Source organism: Aptenodytes patagonicus, chromosome Z (assembly GCF_965638725.1).
Source record: "Aptenodytes patagonicus chromosome Z, bAptPat1.pri.cur, whole genome shotgun sequence".
Taxonomy (NCBI): Eukaryota; Metazoa; Chordata; class Aves; order Sphenisciformes; family Spheniscidae; genus Aptenodytes; species Aptenodytes patagonicus.
Genome location: NC_134982.1, coordinates 31,296,462 through 31,319,600, shown reverse-complemented (window position 1 = coordinate 31,319,600; position 23,139 = coordinate 31,296,462). Strand labels below are relative to the sequence as shown.

The following is a 23,139-nucleotide window of genomic DNA, read 5'->3' as shown; positions in this document are numbered from 1 at the left end:
GTAAACTGCCTTAAGTTTCCGTATTTTACATGCTTCAAATCAGTCTCCTAAATTACTGACTTTATTGTCGGAGGTCATGATAATCCACAACTACTCCTGCAGTCCATCGGGAACTGCAGTGCCCAGCACCCATGAAAATCAGGTTACCCAGTCTGAGACTCACACTTGCATGCTTAGCATGAGGTAAAATACTCTGGTTCTCCAGGGACCACCTGTATGTATACAGGTGCTGGAATTGTTAAGTACATTTTCTAGATGTGTATGTTTTAAGTATAAATAGTTTATCCAAAGCAATGAAATACATTGTTTCATCTTAATAAGTAATCTCTTGCTTCTCACTGGTCCTGTCTAGGGGGAACATTTTTTAATACAAAAAAAATTACAAGATACCTGAATAGGCAAATTTTTTAAAAAAATCATAAAGCAAGTTGTAATACATAGTTTACTTAGGTTAATTTAAGCAGTACATGAACGTTATAATTAGGAGAAGTGTTTCTAACATAGTTTCTGTTTGTATCTGTTGATCTACTGATACTTTGCTGACTGTGCTTCCCTCTAATTCCACCTAGGATTATGAGTAGTAGTAAATACTGGAAGGTTAATCCCAATCAGACCAGATTGGCACTGGCATTAAGTGTTCATGCTTGTAAACACATCCTCTCAGTTACTGAAGGTTGCAGCTCATTAGTTTCTATAACAGGATTTTCTTTTGTGACAATAGAACAGATCATTTTAATTAGCAACAGATAATGAATTTAAACTGTAGTGAACTGTTTCTAAAGAAGTCTCAGTTACTGCCAAAAACCCCAACCTACATGAAATATGCAACAGATTTCTGACTGAATAATTAGCGGTAGAGTAAAACAGCAGAAAAAAGACAATCTGATACAGCCCTTCTCAATTTTCAGGTTATTGAGGGGAATAAACTAATGCTTCAAATCTGGCACAGATGTATTTCCAATCAAGAGAATTAAAGGGGGCAGTGAAAGTAAGTCATAGCTAAAGGTAGATATTAATAAACTGAATAGCAGAATGTTGTGTAAGAATGTCTGCTTAATTGAATCTGATTTGATGCTTTGATTGTGTGCTTTAATTCCAGTTGCTTTAACTGAATGTCTACCAGCCAGATCATCTGCATTTTTGAGACTCTGTATATGATTTATTTTAAATCGTGTAATAATTTGGAGTGACTGACTACTAATTTTCCTTACCACAATTTGAGAAATGTCACTCTTGATTAAGTAGACATCAGTTAAGGTTACGCTGAAGATGCTACTGTTTTCCTCCGGGGGTAAAACAGAAATTTTGCTGTCAAGGTATGTCTTTAATGTCAGTTGAAACCAAATTCTGAAATAGCCTAATGGAAGGAGAGGAAGAGGAGGTTATGGGGGGTACTAAAGACTGTTTCAGTGGCTTAAGGTACTTCACAGAGTGGACTCATTTTTCCCACTGAAGAAGCTGTTTGGATGTAGTGCCATTTCTGTCACAGTCTGCTGCGGGTCTCTCTGTGACTGTGTTGGAGGCTGAGAGATAAATTGTTTGAAAGACTCTGAAGCAAAAGTATTTTTTTTCAGTGTGTCCTTTTTCTTTTGTTTGAAATGTACTTGACAAGGACTTCTGCTTACTTTAGATTATCCAAACTGCTCAAATGATTGTCAGCATCTTAATATAGCTAGCAGTATTTTTTTTATTGCCATGTCCTGGTTTCGGCTGGGATACAGTTAATTTTCTTCCTAGTAGCTGTACAGTGCTGTGTTTTGGATTTAGGATGAGTAATGTTGATAACACACTGACGTCTTAGTTGTTGCTGAGCAGTGCTTACATTAAGTCAAGGATTTTTCAGCTTCTCATACTGCCCTGCCAGCAAGGAGCCTGGAGGTGCACAAGAAGCTGGGAGGGGGCACAGCCAGGACAGCTGACCCAAACTGGCCAAAGGGACATTCCATACCATATGACGTCATGCTGAACAAAAAAATGGGGAGGTTGGTTGGGGGTGTGTGGCCGCTGCTCAGGAACTGGCTGGGCATCGGTCAGTGGATGGTGAGCAATTGCATTGTGCATCACTTGCTTTGTGTATTCTTTTATCATTATTATTATTTTCCCTTCCTTTTCTGTCCTATTAAATTGTCTTTATCTCAACCCATGAGTTTTACCTTTTTTCCAATTCTCTCCCCCATCCCACTGGGGGGCAGTGAGCGAACGGCTGTGTGGCGTTTAGCTGCCTGCCGGGTTAAACCACGACATGCCAAGAAGACAGTGGAAGTGCATGTGCAGCAGATAAGTGTCTGTGTCTGTGCCACTTGCTCAGAAGAGAGGCTGTTCCAGGAATTATGGGGTTCTTGTTTTAAAGCCGTCATCCAGAGGTGAAGTGAATGTCCCCTTGGCCATCCAGAGCCAACACCTCTCTCTTTCACTTTACATAGCAGAAGTTGGAGGGTGAACAGCCAATGTTTAATCACTGTGAATGCTAGGACAGTCTAGGACAGGAAAGGTGGTGATGATTATTTTATTTTTGGTTCTTAGAAGACGGAGGACCCGTTACCTTGGTAATAGTGTATATTAGCGTGTAATAGTGTATTTCCCATTACCTTGGAAATAGGGGTATACGGAGAGGTACTATTGCAACTTAATACCTCTTGGCTTAAGGTACAAAAGGACCAGCTTTCCCCTTTGCTGCTGACAGCAGGAGCTCCCAAGAACAAGCAGTGTTTCTCTTTTCCACTGACTCTCCACCAACTTACCTTTTCTTCAAAAGCAGAAAATGTACACGGTGACTCTGAGTTTGTTTCTGAGTGCAGAATCAAGGACAAAGTGGGGTCAGCAGAAAATGCGGAATGATTGAAGTAGCTGGAAAAAAAGGGGGAATGTTTTGGGACAATATACACATTGCAGGCAGACTGTGACCCATAAGCTGTGATATTTTCTTTCTTACTCCTGTCCATCTCTTGTCTAGTATGGGTTGTAGACTTGTCAGAATGGACACAAGGCCATATCCATGTATGCACACCACTTGGCACTTAAAGGTTTCTACATAAGTGTTCTCACTGTTCCTCTGGTATGTCTAAAAAAATTAAAAATGGTACTAATAAAATATTAAAAGTAGGTGTTTTTCATTTCTTACATCTTTAAAACAAATTTGTGTAAGTGTTCATTGCGTTAATCAAGACACATTTCCTTCTGACTTCTTGGAAGAAATCTGTAGTGTCCATTAGACAGCATTATCAAGTTCAAGATCATTGTCAAAACCCATCCCTTTTGCCTCACTAGTGTGCACAGCATTTCTCAGACAGTCTGTGAAAATGCAAAAGTTCATTTACTCTAACTGTTATTCTTCCAGCACTTTTCCCCTGTTTTCTGCTTGGGGTTTAAAGCTCTTGTATCGAGTTGCTCCCTTGCACGCTGCATTCTGTAAGTGGCACTTTCTTTCACTGTTAACAATTTTTTTGTTGTTGTTTAAAGCCCCTTGTTTTGTTTTCTGTGTCTTGCTTTGAGACCCTGGACTTTTAGGGTATGTAACCTTTTTCAAGATCTGTTAATGGTAGATACCATTGTACTAACCATCTAGAAAGAGAAACAGGGCATTACTGGGAAGGATTGCTATTTAAGAAATACGAATCTATCATACTGTGTTCTCCACCTTTTCTCCAGTCCCTGTAACTGCAAATTTCAGCAGTGCAAGCTTTCCTTGACATGATCGTTTTCTTTTAAGTGTATGCAAAGGCTGTAGCATCCAAAGGAGCAAGTAGAGTATCATTTACAAGCTGTACTAGGGGGAGGGACTGAGCAAAGGGAAAGCCACTGATGGCTGGAAAACTGGAAAATATGCCAGGTAAAGTCAATCTTAGTTATTAGCAGTAATTCATAGAATCATAGAATCATTGAGGTTGGAAAAGACCTCTAAGATCATCGAGTCCAACCGTCGACCCAACACCACCATGCCCACTAAACCATGTCCCTAAGTGCCTCATCTACTCGTCTTTTAAATACCTCCAGGGATGGGGACTCCACCACTTCCCTGGGCAGCCTCTTCCAATGTTTAACCACTCTTTCAGTAAAGAAATTTTTCCTTACATCCAATCTAAACCTCCCCTGGCGCAACTTGAGGCCATTTCCTCTCGTCCTATCGCTAGTTACTTGGGAGAAGAGACGGACACCCACCTCGCTACAACCTCCTTTCAGGTAGTTGTAGAGAGCGATGAGGTCTCCCCTCAGCCTCCTTTTCTGCAGGCTAAACAACCCCAGTTCCCTCAGCCACTCCTCATAAGACTTGTTCTCCAGACCCCTCACCAGCCTCGTTGCATACATATTTCCTTACATATGCCAAACTTAACATTATATATCTTCATAATTTTCTCTTGCAATAGTCATGTATGTAAAGTTTTGTTGAGGGCCATACTAGCTGAAGTGGGTTTAGTCATCTTGTCATCTGCTGTCATGAAAGATGGTTTTAATTGTTGGATTTTTATGCTCTTTTAATCAGAATGTGTCTGACAAGTACACTTATGCTTTACAAAATATAAAAATCTTAGATTCTCTGATTTGCCTTGTCTTCCCCACAGCTGTTTCTGCCTGTCGTTGACATAGCTTGTCAGTCTGTGCTACCTAAAGTGTATCTACATGGATTACATCTTTCATTACAATAGTGGGGCAGTCATAAAAAGCACACGGGAGGGAGCCGACAGGAGCTCTGGGTGTACAGGCATATATGAACAGGTGCTAGAAGCATTGACCTAAGAAATCATCAGAAGTTTTTTCTCTCTGTTTGTAAAACAGATGCAAACAAGATACTTGTGGGGCAAAAAAGATACCAGGGCTTTTCATTTTAAAGATGTACTGATTTATAAGAAGTCCTGATAAAACATTTTTTGTGGAAAAAGGTAATAAGAGAATATAAGAATTGGTTCAATATGTTGCATTGGTTAAAGTTTCTGCTCCCAGTGAGCGGTTAGATGAAGAAGATAGGGTGCCACGACACCTGCTATAAAGTCATCTTCACAGCATGATGATAGCACCAGTTTTCATGGCAGTCAAAATCATTCTTATGGTTGAAATGCTTTCAGAGGCTGTTTTACAAATTGGTGCCACCAGTTTTTCCACTTAAGCATTTTTTTCTGTTTTTTCTCTGTTTATCTGAAGAGGTAAAATATTTAGAGCCTGTTTCAAATTCCAAGTCTTTTGATAGTGGGCAGTGAAAAGAACAGGCAGTACCAATTTAAAGACATGTTTGAGAAACATCTGAATGATTTCTCTTCAAAAGTATTAAAAATGGTTGAACTTGCAATTTTACATGTCAAATCTCATGGTATTTTATTAGCCAAGGCCCAGGCACAAGGGAGCTACTGGGGTCTGCCTTCCAGAATCGGTGCTGCTCACCAGCCTCCATGCAGCTCCAGTGATTTCCCTTTAAAATGTCCTCATCAGTGGGAGATGCCAAACATAATGTTGTATTTCCTATTTTACACAGCATCGTGCCCAAGTTGGAGGACCTTTGCTTTCACAGATGATGATTCAGCTTCGCAGTGTCTGAGCATTTGTCTCTTTAGTTTGCTGCTTGGCTGTTACGAAGTGCACGTTGGAACCAGCCCTTGAGATCAACAGAGCTACTGACAGAGCAAATGGAATAAGCACTGTAACAGTGCATCTCAAATTGCCTGTTTTCTTCTGCTTCAGGTGCACTTTGAGTGTCTGCCGTTGGTCGTGCTTTGTCCTTTAATCTTGGTATAGTGCACTACGGTGGAAAATTTGTGCATGCATTGTCTGCTCCCAGGCAGTGTGATGCTGCTCAGACTGCAATTGCTGCAATGTGTAGGCCTTGCTTTCTAACCTTTGTTTTCAGGCAGGTATGCAAAGTGCCTTAGGATAACACGCTAATATAGTGAATCTGCATCTGTAATGGTGAGCTTTATCACAGAGAGTGGATCTGACTTGTTTGGAAGGTGAATTTTGTGGCAGAATTTGAATAAAGAGCGGAGGTGGCAGTCTGTGCAGAGAGAAACACAGGAAGAAGGCAGGCATGTAAGGAAGTGGTCTCCTGTGCCATACCAATAAACTAAAGCTGTAAGCAAGCAGGTATTTGCAGATTTCTGAAAGGGGAGGGATTGGGGGAAAAGAACTTGTTGCAGATGGAAAGGTGCCTTTGAAAAGCAATGCCAAAGTGAATTTCAGTGGGATGATGCAAGTGTAATAGCAGTATTACAGCTGTATAAGAAAGAGTAGTAGAGGCCTGTGGAAAGAGGTAAAGCAGGAAAAGTGTGCTTAAAACCTTGTGTGTCTTTCTCTCCTCTCCTCCAGCCCCTCAGCTGATCTAATAAATGTGATTTTGAATCCAGCAGCTTGCCTGCTGCAACACGAGTCAGTAGTGTTTTTCCTTCTGCCTCTGAACAGAAGGTGCTGCATCCCTCTCCTTACAGCGGCTCTGGCATTTGTCAGGCTGTTCACTAAGCTGATTCAATTCACAAGCCAGTTAGAGATTTGTGTGTGGTGTTGAATTAATTTCGATTAGCGAGCTGATAAGATTCACTAAACAAAGGCAAACCCGCCTGAACACCAGAGCATGAGCTAAACAGCAGTGTTGCATGGTAAGGCAGCAAGAAGTCTGACATTAGCCAGGAGCAGACCCCTTTGCAGGGGATCAAACTGATCTTTTAGATTGGCTGAGCTGCATGATCAAACTTGTGTTTCAAATTTGTGTATAAAATGGCGCCGTTCTCTTCAGTGCATGGAGTTTTAGAGGAACATGCATTGTACTGCCTGGAAAAGTATACCCAGAAAATCAGCATTATTTTAAGCCTGCCATGCCTCAAAGTGGAATGACAGTTGGTTGAGACCTGTGTTTTGATTGCTTATGTTAAATCCTGTCAATAAAAGCCTGGACAATACTCCTTATTCATCTAAAAAAATCCATTCAACCTACAATTAAGGTATCTTTATATTGAACTTTCATGTTCCCTGACTAATTATTATCATTACTAAGATTACTCAGATTACTATCCATTATTGATTTTTCAGGTAGGCAGCGATGAAGTTGCAACAAGAAGACCAAGGGCAATCAAGAGAGACTTCAGGGCCTTGGGATGCCTGGTTAAGTGATCAGGAGCACAAACAGTGTTCCCTATCCTTCCAGTTGCAGGGAATGATGAGGGAAGAAACAGGAAGAGCCAGCAGATCAGTACCTGGCTCTGAGCCTGGTGTCACCAGCAGAATTTTGGGTTTTTTGATCATGGGTTGGTCTACATGACACCAGGCCTGCCAGTTACAGACGGGGTACACCTGTCTCAAAGGGGGAAAAGGATCTTTGCACAGGAGTTAGCAGGGCTCATTGAAAGAGCTTTAAACTAGATTTGAAGGGGGAAAGGGATAAAACAAGGCTCACTAGAGATAAGCCTGGGGGCGGCACGCCAGTGTTTGAGGGACAGTGTGCTAGCAAGGTGCTTCGGTCTGCCGTCTCAGTGGAGGTAGGGAATAGAGATCCATGCAGCAGCAAAGATGCAAGGGTTATGGATGTGTTAGATAAACCACGGAAGCGCCTAAGAATGGTCACGTAGGAATTAGTGTTTCTCCCCCCAAAAAGGTGCCGGGATCAATAGCCCAACTGAAGTGCATCTACACCAACGCACGCAGCATGGGCAACAAGCAGGAGGAGCTGGAAGCGATTGTGCAGCAGGAAAACTATGATATAGTTGCCATCATGGAAACTTGGTGGGATGACTCGCACCACCGGAGTGCTGCAATGGATGGCTATAAACTCTTCAGAAGGGACAGGCAAGGACGGAGAGGCAGTGGGGTAGCCCTGTATGTTAGGGAGTGTTTTGATTGTCTAGAGCTTAACGATGGTGACAATAGGGTTGAGTGTTTATGGGTAAGAATCAGGGGGAAGGCCAACAAGGCAGATCCCATGGTGCGAGTCTGTATAGACCACCCAACCAGGATGAAGAGGCAGATGAACTGTTCTGTAAGCAGCTGGGAGAAGTCTCACAATCGCTAGCCCTTGTTCTCCGGGGAGACTTCAACTTACCAGATCTCTGCTGGAAATAAAATACAGCAGAGAGCAAACAGTCTAGGAGGCTCCTGGAGTGTGCGGAAGGTAACTTCCTGACAGAGCTGGTGAGTGAGCCAACTAGGGAAGGCGCCCTGCTGGACCTGTTGTTTGTGAACAGAGAAGGACTTGTGGGTGATGTGACGGTTGGAGGCCGTCTTGGGCATAGTGATCACAAAATGATAGAGTTTTCGATTCTTGGAGAAGTAAGGAGGGGGGCCAGCAGAACTGCTTCCGGAGGGCGGACTTTGGCCTGTTTAGGAGACTGGTTGACAGAGTCCCTTGGGAGGCAGTCCTGAAGGGCAAAGGAGTCCAGGAAGGCTGGACACTCTTCATGAAGGAAATCTTAAAGGCGCAGGAGCAGGCTGTCCCCATGTGCTGAAAGATGAGCCGGCGGGGAAGAAGACCGGCCTGGCTGAACAGAGAGCTTTGGCTGGAACTCAGGGAAAAAAGGAGGGTTTATGATCTTTGGAAGAAGGGGCGGGCAACTCAGGAGGACTACAAGGATGTCGTGAGGTTATGCAGGGAGAAAATTAGAAGGGCCAAAGCCCAACTAGAACTTAATCTGGCTACTGCCATAAAAGACAATAAAAAATGTTTCTATAAATACATTAGCAACAAACGGAGGGCTAAGGAGGATCTCCATCCTTTATTGGATGCCGGGGGAAACACAGTGACAAAGGCTGAGGAAAAGGCTGAGGTACTTAAGGCCTTCTTTGCCTCTGTCTTTAATAGTAAGACCAGTTGTTCTCTGAGTACCCAGCCCCCTGAGCTGAAAGGCAGGGACAGGGAGCAGAATGAAGCCCCCATAATCCAAGGGGAAATGGTTAGCAACCTGCTATACCACTTAGACACGCACAAGTCTATGGGGCCAGATGGCATCCACCCAAGGGTACTGAGGGAGCTGGTGGAAGTGCTCACCAAGCCGCTTTCCATCATGTATCACCAGTCCTGGCTAACGGGGGAGGTCCCAGTGGGCTGGAAGTTAGCAAATGTGGTGCCCATCTACAGGAAGGGCTGGAAGGAGGATCTGGGGAACTACAGGCCTGTCAGCCTGACCTTGGTGCCAGGGAAGGTTATGGATCATCTTGAGTGCCATCACGCGGCACGTACAGGACAACCAAGTGATCAGGCCCAGTCAGCATGGCTTTAGAAAGGCAGGTACTGCTTGACTAACCTGATCTCATTCTATGAGAAGGTGACCCGCTTAGTGGATGAGGGAAAGGCTGGGGATGTTGTCTACCTAGACTTTAGTAAAGCCTTTGACACCATTTCCCACAGCATTCTCCTGGAGAAGCTGGCTGCTCATGGCTTGGATGCGCGTACTCTTTGCTGGGTAAAAAACTGGCTGGACGGCCGGGCCCAGAGAGTTGTGGTGAATGGAGTTCAATCCAGTTGGCGGCCGGTCACGAGTGCTATTCCCCAGGGCTCAGTTTTGGGGCCGGTCTTGTTCAAGATCTTTATCAATGATCTGGATGAGAGGATCGAGTGTACGCTCAGTAAGTTTGCAGGCGACACCAAGCTGGGTGGGAGTGTTGATTTGCTTGAGGGTAGGAAGGCTCTGCAGAGGGACCTGGACAGGCCAGATCGATGGGCTGAGGCCAACTGTATGAGGTTCAACAAGGCCAAGTGCCGGGTCCTGCACTTTGGCCACAACAACCCCATGCAGCGCTACCGGCTTGGGGAAGAGTGGCTGGAAAGCTGCCTGGCAGAAAAGGACCTGGGGGTGCTGGTTGACAGCCGGCTGAACATGAGCCGGCAGTGTGCCCAGGCGGCCAAGAAGGCCAATGGCATCCTGGCCTGTATCAGAAATAGTGTGGCCAGCAGGAGTAGGGAAGTGATCGTGCCCCTGTACTCGGCACTGGTGAGGCCGCACCTCGAATACTGTGTTCAGTTTTGGGCCCCTCACTACAAGAAGGACGTTGAGGTGCTGGAGCGTGTCCAGAGAAGGGCAACGAGGCTGGTGAGGGGTCTGGAGCACAAGTCTTCTGAGGAGCGGCTGAGGGAACTGGGGTTGTTTAGCCTGGAGAAAAGGAGGCTGAGGGGAGACCTCATCGCTCTCTACAACTACCTGAAAGGAGGTTGTAGCGAGGTGGGTGTCCGTCTCTTCTCCCAAGTAACTAGCGATAGGACGAGAGGAAATGGCCTCAAGTTGCACCACGGAAGGTTTAGATTGGACGTGAGGAAAAATTTCTTCACCAGAATGGTTGTCAAGCATTGGAAGAGGCTGCCCAGGGAAGGGGTTGAGTCACCATCCTTGGATGTATTTAAAAGACGTGCAGATGTGGTGCTTAGGGACATGGTTTAGTGGTGGACTTGGCAGTGCTAGGTTAATGGTTGGACTGGATGATCTTAAAGATCTTTTCCAACCTAAATGCTACTATGATTCTATGACTCTGATTTCCTGGTGCTAGGTGATGATATTTTTGTTTGCTTAAACTGTCCTAGGAATATGCAGACCGAGTATTAAACATATCCTGACATTATCCAGATCTGCCTAGAATCACTTCTCTTTTTTTGTAGTGACTTTTGGGGAACGTTTTAGGCTTTGGAGCTGTCTTTCAGAAACAAAAGGAACAGGGAAATTAATCTCCAGTGTAATTAATGCAGCATTAGATTGAAGATTCATTTAGTCCATAGTGATGATAATACAGATTTTGCAGTACAGATTAAATTTTACATTATTGTAAACACAGGACTCCAGCCTTTTGGTACACTCTGTACCTGAAGAAGATGCAGCAGAGCCAGCTAACATAGCAGGTAGCAGGCACTAGATATTTTTAAGAAAAAGGGGACTCTGGCAGCCTCTAACCTCTGGGCGGCAGCCATGAACAATTTTCCATGCGAGGAGACCCAGCTACCTTGCCCTTTCTTACAGGGCGTTGCGGCCCCCCACCACAGCGGGACGTGCTGTCGCAACCTCTGTGTGATTTCCTGAATTTTCCTGAATTTCTGGAACTTGTTGTTGTTTTTTTTCCTGTTTGTTTACCCAAATTAATATTTGGATGTTAAGATATTTGGAAGTCAGACCAGCCCGACCAGCAAGACTTGGCTGGAGCAGACTTGAGGAGCATGGAGTCCCTTTGATGTCAGTGTGGATCCAGCTTATGCCAGGGCTTGATCACAAAGACTTCACCTCAGAGCCCAGCCTTTCTGCAGTCCATGCCTTCACCTCCATATGTAGTTTTTGGTAAGAGAAAAAAAGAAGTGTAAATGTCCTGTTGAGCAAGGCTGTTCTTATATGGGTATTGAACAGTTCCTCTGCAGACAGACATTTTCAGTTTTAGCTGTTTTTAGCCACGTAGAGCTACGTTAGCTCTGCAGCCAAAGCAGGTTCTGCCTTCTCTTTGCCAGCTGGTAGTAGAAGTGCTTTTCAGGCAGTTTCCCTCTGCCAGAACGGGCGAAGAAAATAGTGTTGCATGGGTACGTGGTGGCCTGAAGAACAGTTATTAGTGGTAGCGAAAGACTGACTTGGTCAGTCTAAGACAAGTATGGTACTTTTTTATCTGGTTATTAATAGGGGGGAAATGCTTTTGGTTATAAATGGAGCAAATCTGCTTCAGAAGTTAGAATGACAGTATAGAGTAATTTTATAGAGTAGAATTAGACTCTGACAAGCTTTATTTAAAAAACTCGATAATCTCTATCTCAGGAGCTACCTGTAGAATGCTTTAATTTTTCTCAGCATATTTCCATTAAATTACCTAAGTACATAAAAAGCTAGTACCTCTGACCTTTCCCTTTTTCAATCCAAGATAAAGAGCTGGATTACAGTCAAATGCCATGTAATTTCTCTACTACTGAATAAAGAAGTTAATAAAGGTTTTGTAAATAGCAGATAAACATGAATCAAATATTTTTACATAACATAAAAACAGAACGTTCTAAACAGTTGAAGCTATTTTTTAAGCAAGGAGACAATTTTTCCTTCCTAGGCTTATTGATAGTAATTAGTTTTCTCCAAAAACTTTGAAGTATACCTAGTTTATAATCTTTAAAATTGTACATATTTAAAGACTGAATATTACTATTTGCCTTAGAAGCCTGGGAATAGCACCAGATGCCTACTAATCTGTGGCTTACTGTAGCTACCCCTTTAAGTGCTATCTTTCTGAACGAGAAAAGCAAACAGCTGCTGAATTGCATTGAAAAAGTGATGTTTTTCTAAGACAAGGATTTGTGCAAAAGCATATTCTAATTGGAATTCTTTCCACTGTCTCATGTAGGGACAGACTCTTTAGATTTCTATGATCCCCACCCCTATTTTTTTTCCTTTTTTAAAAATTTTTCTCTTTTTTCTCTTTTTTCTCTTTTCTCTTTCCTTTTTTCTTTTCTTTTTTCTTTTCCTCTTTTTTCTCTTTTCCTCTTTTTTCTTTCTTTTCTTTCTTTTTTTTCTTTTTTTTTCAATAATTCCCAGGCCTAAAATGAGTAGAAGAATCAACACGTAGTTGGCCTAAAATGAAGCCAGGTCATCCAGATAAAGTGACTGTTTCTTTGTCTACCAGAGACAACATGTTTGCTAAGTCTGTAGTGAAACATAATGACAGAACATATTTTTCTTCTCCCTGTGGGGCTCATTAATATCTGCAATTAGTTAAAACAGAAGACTTTAGCATGGCCACATTCAGAGAGGTTTCTAATTTCTCAGTGGTTTGAGAATCCTCCACCGTGTTTCCCCAAAACCTTAGCTATGCCAAATTAACTTCTCATAAAACAAGCCCTATCTACTTTGTCTTTAATAGTATTGCCCATCTTTCTTGTATTTAAGTATATTTTCCCTTGATGTGGTTAAATTTGAAATCTTCTGATTGTCGAAGCCCTGTGGCATTCAAGTATCCAAGACAATCATGGCTCTCCTCCATTATTTTTGGATGTCATCATATGTACCATTTGACTGTTTCATTTGAGTAATCTAGGGATAGTGATGATGCCACTGAAAGTCTTAGTGCATGTGGCAGAATAAATTTAACTGAGAGTCCTTCTCAGAAGGAACCATTATGTCCACAAAAAAATAGCAAAAATGCTGCATCCTATTTCAAAACCAGCTGATACAGGTTTGCACAGCCTTCTGCAGATTGTCAGAGGTTTGTTTTGTGGGAATATGAACTCCTTCCTTCCTCTGAGCTGGCTGGATGTCCTTTTTGTATGGTATAAGCCTCAGACTGGCTCTCACAAGGGGACAGGACCTTGTGGGAGAACCTTGCTAGTAGCCATCCACAGAAAATGCTGGTACTGACAGAGCTTTCGGCATTCGGGGCAACATCTGGCTGATACAGTGGTACCTCAACTTTAGGCATACTCTTTCCTATTTAAATGCACAGACTTACGCTTGTCACCCCTAAAATAAGATTAGTTAAGCCACAAGGCAGAAAGCTGAATAAGGTAATCCAGAGAAGAAAATTATGAGTCTTTGATTGAAAAAAAACCCCAAACACTAATTTCTAGCTTGCTGGAAAATGCTGCTGAATGCAGCAGGGCAGGTGAGCCAGGTATTACAAAACAGAAAAACAGCAACTTTGTGTAGTCTTCTGCTTAATATTTCATGTGGCAGTTGCCAGAGGTCTGTCCTTCAGACTGCACGCTTCTACCATGTACCTTGTGTCAGCTCTAGCATCAGTCAGAGCTCTCTAAATTGAGCTAGGTCATGAACCAATCAAGAATCTAACCCTGTTCCCCCAAACTGTCACATTTGTGTGTTGAGTCAGTGCATAGAGGAATCAAAAACGTACCAAAGCTGCCATCAGTGAGATGGTGGGACTGGATGGCAGAGGGATGAGGGGGCAAAGTGCATTGAGAAAGAAGAGAGTGAGGCAGCTGCTAGGTAAGCTGAGCTGCCTGAGGTGTGGTGGCTCCAGTGTTCAGAGCACCCAGATGGGACCTGGTGGTGCTGGTTACAATGTCTTCTTCTCCTGAGGGGACAGAAATTGGTTTCCTCCGTGTTGGGAAGTGTTTTGGCTCATGGCCATTAACCTGTATGGTACTCTAAGTAAGGGTTGCCTTCATGTGGCTGCAGTGTGCAGGGACTGACTCTGCAGTCCTTCCATGCTAAATCCTTCAACCAAAGATTGCTTGGGCCAGAGCAGAGTGAGTATTTGGGAAGATTTTGCCGCTTGGTCAGGGTACTTTCGTAGCTCTTTATTGAAGCAGGGCCGGTGACCCACACCTTTCCACCCAGCCGAGTGCTGCAAACACCAAGCTGTACAGTCTTTCTTTTACTGTCACCTGGAGGGTCATTATTTACTCGGCGCAAAGCAGAACAGCTTCAGCTAGGGAGGTAGGAGAGACCCACTCCAAGCTGTATTTGAACGGTTATAGCAGTACTACGGGACTTGTGCATTAAAATCTTGTTGGACAGATAAGAAAGCACTCACCGAGGACATTCAATTCTGACTCCTGATTAAAAGAGAGAACAGTCCTTTTTCTCTTGCTCATGTTTTGTGTGGAAAGCCTATTCCCTCACATGTCTTGAAGAACATCTACTTGAATGGGTCCAGCATGTGAGGCAAGTAGGGTGGAAAATGAGGCTGGTGATTTGTGTCAAGTCTGAGGCTATGAGGAAGTCCAGCCTCAGCAGAGTAAGTGCTCAGGCTCTGGATTTCTCTAGGTGGCAAGAAGCTGCTGAGCTTGCCATGCAAGGCTGAGCATCTGCATCCCATCTGCATGGTACATGCAAGTCCTGATTCATTCAGACAAGGAAATTAATTTAGGGTGTCCCATATCTTGGTAAGTTGGGTAATCACCAACATTTAAGTCCTTTTAATGGATCTAACCCAAGCTGCATGTTGAAAATAAAGCACAGTTGTGTTTTAGCATGCTTGTAACCTGCCACCTCACTGAACTGCAGTGGGGGTCTAAGAGAGAGGCTTCCTGTGGTTTCAGTGAAGCTACTCATCCTGTTGTTGCTGTGCAGAAGGGCCATGCAAATTCATATGATCCCTAGAGCAAAAGTAAAGCTGCTATTCTTCTCAGTGAGTGGCAGGATTGTGCCTGCTGCATTGTGTGCAGTCCAGAAGAGCAAACATATATCACATTCAACTCCCAGGGCTCAGCTGTGCCTTAAAGACATGGTTTAGCTTTTAACAGAGCTGATCATCACACAATGTGCTGACTGTCATTCCTAAAGAACAAAATGACAGATGGGCTTATGATACATTTGTCTGGAGGTAAAGAATGAGAAGAGCAACTTGGTTACTAATTACCTTCTCACCATTGAAAGGAGAAATGTCCCTACGCTTGACACAATTTGCATGGACATGGCAAAATTAATGAACTTTTTCACCCTCAGCTGTCCCAAGAGTGAGCTTCACACCATTGTCTCCAGTATGGCTCTGGGATTTGAATGCAGCCATTTGCATTCAGCAGGGCAGCACAGACACAACGTGAGAGTTCAAGAATTTAAAAATGCATCTCTGCCATCAGGCTGTTTTGCTGCTGAGTAACAGCTGTAGGCCATATCAGTGACTGTTACCATTGCTTCTTTTTGTTACCTTTTTTTTTTTTTTACATTATTTGTATCTGAGTATCAATAAACTAACTATTATTTCAGATCTGTTATTCAGGTTACTATTTCTAAACTGGTATGACTGCTTTTACGTAAAAAGAATACTCCTGATATGCTGCAAACTAATAGATGAAACTGATTCCATTTAATTGTTGTTGTTGTTATTTGTTGTGTAGGTTTTGGGGTGAGTTTCTGACACATGAGAAACTGCATCCAGCTGTGCAAGAAGGCTCAGTAATCTTAGGAAGTAAGGTACTACTGGGGGTGAGCTAAGGTGTCAGAATTGTGTCCCTAATGCCTGTATGTACCAGCAAAGTATCTTGACTTTAAATTATATTTAAAATTGGTTACAGATAAGTGCTGATAAGATCCTTTGTATGAAAAGTCTTTATGAGATATTATCCATTACATGTTTCATTTGATTTTTTTTTTTTTAAATGGTGCTTTAACACTTACGTCCCATGACAGGCCTATTATTATTCTAACAATTCAATAAGTAGATACAGTAAATGCTGTAAAATAAATTTAGTTTATCACTTAATCTTATACCTAAAGAAGGGAAATACTAAAAGCAGTGTGTTGCTTGCCTAGGTATGAAAATGGGAATCATTTGCAGGGCTGCATATGAAAAACAAAATTGGAACAGTGAAGCATAGCTATCTGACAGTGGAAACAGAAGCTGAAAGCTTAAGGAGTATAGATGCTACTAATATTCAGGTAAATGCTCTAGGCTGTTTTCCTGGTTTTGAAAGCTGGTGCAAAACCAATTTCAGCAATGCAGTCAGTATACTGGGTATTCTATTTGTTTAATTTTTGAGACTGCCTTGACAGCAGTGAGGTGGCTGACCCTTAATGGCAGCAATTTGTTTTCCTTTGGTTTGATTATGGTGGGTCTTTATTGTGGGTCTAATCAGTAGCAGGGGGTTACATCTTCATGCGGGTCTAATTTAGAGTTTCTGGGTGGTTAATCTGAAGAATGTCATTCCAGATAGTTGATGAGCACTTAAGTGCTGCTCACAGCCTAGCAAAGCCAAAAAAAATATCTGTTGCTGTAATCTGAGCCTTTTTTCTTTTGAAAACAACCCCCTTCAAAACAGATTTCACCATCTACTTTTGTTACTTTTGACCTTTTCAGTTTATCTTCAGTTAGTTTGGCTGATCTGTTTTTCTTCTTTCTCCTTCAGCTTCTCTGTTCCCTCCCAGTATCCAAAGCACAAACTGTATCAGTGCTGTGACGAAGGGTGGGTTGCACCTTCTGCACAGCATTCAGATATTTTCTTCATGGCTCTCCGTGTGAAGTCCACCTTCCCCCTTTCTTTCTTGAGAGCTGTGTACTCGTAGGCCTTCAGCTTGCTGTAATAGTCTGAGAATTTGTTGTAGAGAATGGAGATGGGCATGCCATTCAGGATTATTCCAAACGCAATGCAGAGGAAAGCAAACAGGCGGCCGAGGTGAGTTTCTGGACACATGTCTCCATATCCTACTGTAGAGATGCTGACCTACAGGCAAACCAACATTCAGCTTATTAGCTGAGAAGAAACATACAAACAACTATGTTAAGAGATCAGGGACAATTTTAAAGTTTGCGCTTTTGCGCTTTGCATCATAAATCTGAATACTCTCTGCTGCCTGTTCTTCTGTACCGTCCATCTTATGCAAAAATCCCTAATTAAAAAAAAATCCCTCTCATGTGGTAAAGAAAGACAAGAGTGCAATTTGACACCATTCAGGAGGATTTTTAAAAGCTTTGTCCTGCAGAGGGAATTTCCAAACAATTTCCACACCAGCCTGTCCAGAAGGTGGGTTTGCTCGGCTGCGGTGAGCAGATAGAGACAACTCCCTGACCGCACAAATCCAGTGATAACTGCAGCCCTGCTCCCTCATCGTGTCACTTGGAACAGATGCCCTGTATTTAAAGCCGGTGTGCTTATAAAACCTGGTATTTTGGGACTTATTCTATGGGTTGTATTTTGAGTGTTACCTTTGTTTGTCACATATATTTTAGGAACTAATGAAAAACACAGGAAAAGCTTCAGCTAATTGTGAAATCTATTTTTATAATGTTTGCACTATAGGAAGCAGTGACCCAGGACTTCGAAGTTTCTAGATAAAATCCCCTTTAATGGTTATATACCTACAAGGAGCTGTGGAAAAAACAAAGATCTTTCTCTGTTGCCTGGAAGTTTTTGCTCACAGTGTATGCTCACAACACATGTATTTATAGTGCTAAATTGTTTGATTTTCCTGCTCAGCTGTATGTCAGAGGTTACAAAAGTAAGGTGTATGTGTGCCTTCAGTAGGGAATATTCCTGTTGGTTTTAGCTGACAGGTACACAGGTGGGAAATTTTTGCTGAATTCCCCTTTGAAGAAGGGTTTGGGCGTTGTTTGAAATGTTTTTTTGTGGAAGTGATGGTATTTAGTATGCCTGCTTTATATGAACCTGCACATTTTGCCATCATGTAGTCTACATAGTTTCACAGACTTTTTTCTTCTCAGCCATCAGCATTTTCTCTTTTTAGCCTATAGATGTATGAAGGAACTGTGTTTTATATGGACCCGGTACTATACCAAGTACTGCAAGACTTTCTTTGTAAAATTTCGTTTCAAAAATTCATGGATGTTTGCTTATGGGGATGCTACATATGAATGATATACTCCCAAACAGTCAGCATAAAATAACTCCTAATTTATATACTTCCACTGCACACATCTTGATTGTTTATAATTTTTACATTTCGTAAATATAACTTATTTTTCTCTGGCAGGTAAAACTTGCAGGCTTCTGCTATCTGGCACTTCCTAGTCTGTGCAAGGGGTCTTTTTCAGCCAATGAATTTTATTTAATTTTTTTCACAGTATCTCAACACACTGTGTGTATCTGTAAAACAGTAATCTAAAACTTTGGCAGAAATAAACCACAGGCAGTAGGACTTTCACTGTAATGCCCTTGTGGCTTTAGCACTGAAATAAGTCTTTGGAAGGTCATGGTGTGCAGCCTGCCATCCTTTAATATGCTAAATAAAATGTTATTTCAAATGAATAAAGCATTAGGGTACATGAGACAGCACTGGGTAAGCACATTTGTAGGATGCACCTGGTGCTTCCTGTGGAATAAAAAGGATTAGTCACTTGGTTTAATGGAAATTAAGTCACTGGATTTGAATGATAATACAGGATAAATATCTCCAAAAATAAATACTGAGATGAAGGCAAGATGTTTATCTCTACCAGCCAGGACAAAACCATTATCCTGTGATAAGGTTCTGTTCCACTGGCATAGTCTTCCACATTGCCTGTAACAGTTTGGGGGGGATACTTCTCCTCCTGTGTGTGTGAGACCGTGAACGCTACTGGATTTTAATGAAATTTGAGTGATCTGGATATCTTAATTTTCACTCTTAAAGAATGAATAGGCTTTAAAAAGAGTTTTATGCCTTGGAATTGCAATGTGCATGCTACAGCTTCTCTTTTGGAGGCACTTGCTCAGCTAAATAGGCCTTTTTCACATAGTCATAGTCATATAGGATTCTTAGGAGTATCTAAATGATTACGGTGCCACCAGCTTGCAGAAATGAGCCCTAAAGATTTTGTATATATCCTGCATGTTCAGAAAACAAAATATAAGGCTAATGTCCTGATACTAGTAACATATGAAGAACAAATTTGTTCATAGCTGTGTATATCACTTAAAGATGACGTGTGAAGGTCACATTACGGGACCGTTTCCTTTATTCAGTGATTTTTCCTGCCTTTCCATGCCCCAGCTTAAGGGATATTCAGCACGTGTACATATGCATGTACATATATAAATGCCTATGTGTGTCTGTAAGCCCAGTTTTTATGCCATGCACTGAATCACTATGAACTTATGTATGGGAAACCACCACATCTCATCAGCCGTTGCTGAACCAGATGTGCAGGCCATGGGCTCCCAGGGCTGCTGGCCAGGAGAAGCGACTTTGGATGGGTTGGGGTTGCTGTCCTGTGGGCCCCATACGCAGCTCAGTGCGTTCAGTGCCTATGCTGATCAACCAGTATGAGAAGATCTTCTGACTCCTTTCCAGTCCATTTGCATGGGCTTCCTTTGCCAGGGAAGTGACCGGGACACAGCCAGCCCCAGGAGTCAGAAGAGCTCCTGGGGCCCTGCCATAAACATGGATTATGGAGGCCAGCATCAGCTGCTGCAAAATGAAATGTACATGATGACAGACTAGAACAAGCCTTAGAGTTATGGACAGCCAAGATATGGGCCCTTTGCCTTCCCTCAGCACCTGCAATGTCTAGCTACCCTCTGATTTGATCCAGACTGCTATAGATATGCACATCTTCTGCAGCGTAACAGAGCTGTTGCTTTCCAGCTCTGAAATGCTGCAGGCAGCAGCACAGGCAGGGATCAACTTCCCCCTCTCCCCAATGCCCTTGATAAAACCACCCACTTCCCTGCCAAAACATTACTTTAAAAATGATAATTGTGAAACTGCTGTACTTGTGCATGAATATTATCTGTTAAGCATTTACTTACAGCCTGCAGCTCGCTCTCCATTGTCTGCTAGTCTTGATAAACCCAGAAGTGTTTCTTTTGTCTTCACAGCTCACCTTGAAGGACATAACTATCATTTTGATCTCACAATAGTTTGAGAAGTATTGGTTAGCCTTCTATAAGTGAATGTATGTCCATCCTTGGGTGTTAATGTAATCCAAGCCTGGAGTTGAACTGCTTCCCGAACCCTTTAGAGATGAATTCAGAGTTTGGGACCCTAGAACAGTTCTGCCAGGACATTGCCAGAGCCAGGAGGCATTTAGGCAAGGTGGAGAACTTTAAACTCTCACAGTTCTGTGTTCCTGGCTAAATCTTCATGCCCCTGAAAGATGTGAACCCAACAGCCCAGAAAGTGCTGCCTCAAAAACACCCCTCCACATAACACAGTATAGTACAGGTCAGTGATAGTTCAGACCTCTCAAGCAGACGTGCCCAAATGCCTTAGAGCACTAACCCAGTGGCAGTCTCTAGAAACGAGGTCATTTTGTCTTCATTTCTGAGGCTTGTCAGCTGAAACTCAGCCAGTTACCCTCACTCCAAGTGCTTGGGATGGGACTAAAATCACACTCTTTCTGGCAGAGGTTGCAAAAAAAGATTCAAGGTGACATTAACCAGCTCTCAGTACTGACTGATGTGGGATTCAAACCAGTGACCTAGATGTAGAAGGCAGTTTATCCCTTTATGAACCCCTTGAGCTATTCTGCTTCTTTTTGTATTTGTTCCTCTGCGAGACTGGCACGGTATAAATAACCACCAATGTTTTTTGTGTGTGCAGACATGCGCCTTAGACGTGCCATCTAAGGAACAGAACACAGTCTTTTGTGTAAAACAACTGTTGGTCCTAATGCATTTTTAGCAGCCAAAGCTCTGGGACAGCTTTGGCTTTGCAAGTCTGAGTGACCAGATTATAGTTAATAAACTATGTCTTATCAACTTGCAGTTGTATGATGGGTCACAGTAGATCTGCAAAAAGAACAAGAATGAAAATCCTCTGTCCACGTGCAACCAGCTAGCCTGATGCAAGATTTTTTTTTTTTTTTCCTTTTTTTTTTTGGCAACACTGACAGTGGGATTAAATGGGGAAATACTTTTCTTTCCTGTCTCTTTGCCCACTTCTTCCTTAAAAGTGCAAGTACTGTCTGCATTTGGTCAGACGGGAATTTCAACACTGTCTGCCTGATTAAGCCTTGATTTAAGCTTACAACAAAGGTGAATGAGTGCATGTGTGTGTGTGCGTCAGTGAGTGCATATGTCCTGTAAGCTCAGAATTCAGAGCAGATGTTCACTGATCTGAGCCTGCTGTTTTCAAGACTGTCAGCGACTCTAGCAAGGAAGGGGAGGGAAAGGGAGGGAGGGTCTCTGGCTAGCCAGCAAGGTGAGATGTGTTTACTTACGGCAGCCCACCACCAAGCATGGGGGATGCTGGTGAAGTTGGTACTGGAGACATCATGCTCCACTGTGTAGACCATGGCAGAGAAGGCGAAGATGCCCATGGCAATAAAGAGAAAAAGGCAGCCCACCTGCTGGTAGCACTGGCGCAAGGTAAAGCCGAAGGCACGCAGCCCTGTGGAGTGGCGGGCCAGCTTGAGGATGCGGAAGATGCGCATGAGGCGCATGATGCGAAGCACTTGTCCCACCTTGCCCACCCGTCCCACCTTCTCGATATCGTGCTCGTGCTGAGAGCCCCGACCTCGGGGCTGGTCGTCATCAGCAAAACATTCGAGCAGCAGCTGCAGGTAGAGGGGCAGGATGGCAATGAGGTCTACAGCATTGAGGGCGCTGCTGGCAAAGCGGCGCAGGTCTGGGGTAGAGACCAAGCGCAGCAGGTACTCGAGTGTGAAGAACACAATGCACAGGGTTTCAATGTGCTCCAAGACAGGCCGGCTCTCCCCGCTCTTCCGGTCTACCTGCTGCATCTCCTCCACTGTGTTGAGTGCCAGGGCCACCACGGAGATGAGCACAAAGAAGCTGGAGGCCACTGCCATTACCTTGGCGGTGACAGAGGAGAAGGGCTTCTCCATGAGGTTCCAGAGGCGCCAGCGCTGGGGACCATAGTAGCGCATGTGGTGGAAGAGCTGCTCATTCTCCTGAGCCTCTGCCTGGGAGCGCAGCTCGCGCTGGACCTTCAGTTGCTCGCTCAGCTCATCACGGCGCTCCTCGAAGCAGATGCGGCAACAGCGAGGTGTGTATTTGAGCCGCACACCCCAGTAGCTCAGCTCCTCCAGGAAGCTACAGGGGCACAGCTCGTCCCGCACACGCAGCACCCCCGAGGCATAGAAGTTGTACACCAGCTGGAAGACAGCTGGGTCCCGGTCAAAGAAATACTCATCTACCTGGGCAGCGTAGTCATCGCATAGGCCCAGCTGGCAGCGACGGTCAGTGGAGGTAGCCAGGCGGCCCAGGCGGGTCTTGGGATAGATGGCCACTGCCTGGTAGGTGAGGCGGTAGCTTTGGCCGCCGACGTTGATGTTCAGCACAGATGAAGTCGAAGGCGTAGCTGGGGCTCCACAGGAAAGGGCAGGGGAACAAGGAATTGATGACCAGGGCTTGTTTTCTCTCTCAAATATGTCTCCACTTGGCCATTTTCCTTGTTCTTTCTCTTCCTCTTCCTCATCTTCATCGTCCACATAATAGTTGTAATTCCCCTCAGGTCCCAGGAGCAGTAAGGGCTGAGAGTTCAGTGGAGCGGTAGTAGAAAAGCCACTCTGCTTGTCTACATGCATGCCTTTGTTATCTTTCCCCTTGTTGGGCTGCAGGAGGAGATTTGGTGCTTCCCTTTCCCTGCCTTTATGTTTCAGGAAAGGAAACTGTTGCCTCATGTTAAACTGCAACATACTATTTTTCCTTACTCTTCTCCCTTCTTTGCATTCAGCTGATCAAGGAATTAACACCGGTCCTTTCCAGCACTACAAAGGCTGACAATCCTGTTTTCTTCTCTATATCTCGGTAGTATCACGCACAGCAGCAGTTCTGCATTTTTCTCCCTGCCAGCCACCACTCCAGTTGTTGTGAAAGCTCCGTGTGGGATATAGACACAGGAAGACTGCTGTTGACAGTTTTAA

The 23,139-nt window shown here is 43.6% G+C and overlaps 1 protein-coding gene across 1 annotated transcript; it reads right to left on the bottom strand.

The window, feature by feature from the left end:
• Positions 1 to 16,759: 16,759 nt before the first annotated feature.
• Positions 16,760 to 22,911, bottom strand: KCNV2 (potassium voltage-gated channel modifier subfamily V member 2). Its single transcript, XM_076362894.1, has 2 exons — positions 21,472 to 22,911; positions 16,760 to 17,035 (listed from the first exon to the last, which is right to left on the bottom strand). Exons 1-2 carry the CDS (start codon positions 22,909 to 22,911, stop codon positions 16,760 to 16,762), a joined length of 1,716 nt encoding a protein of 571 aa, XP_076219009.1.
• Positions 22,912 to 23,139: the final 228 nt, after the last annotated feature.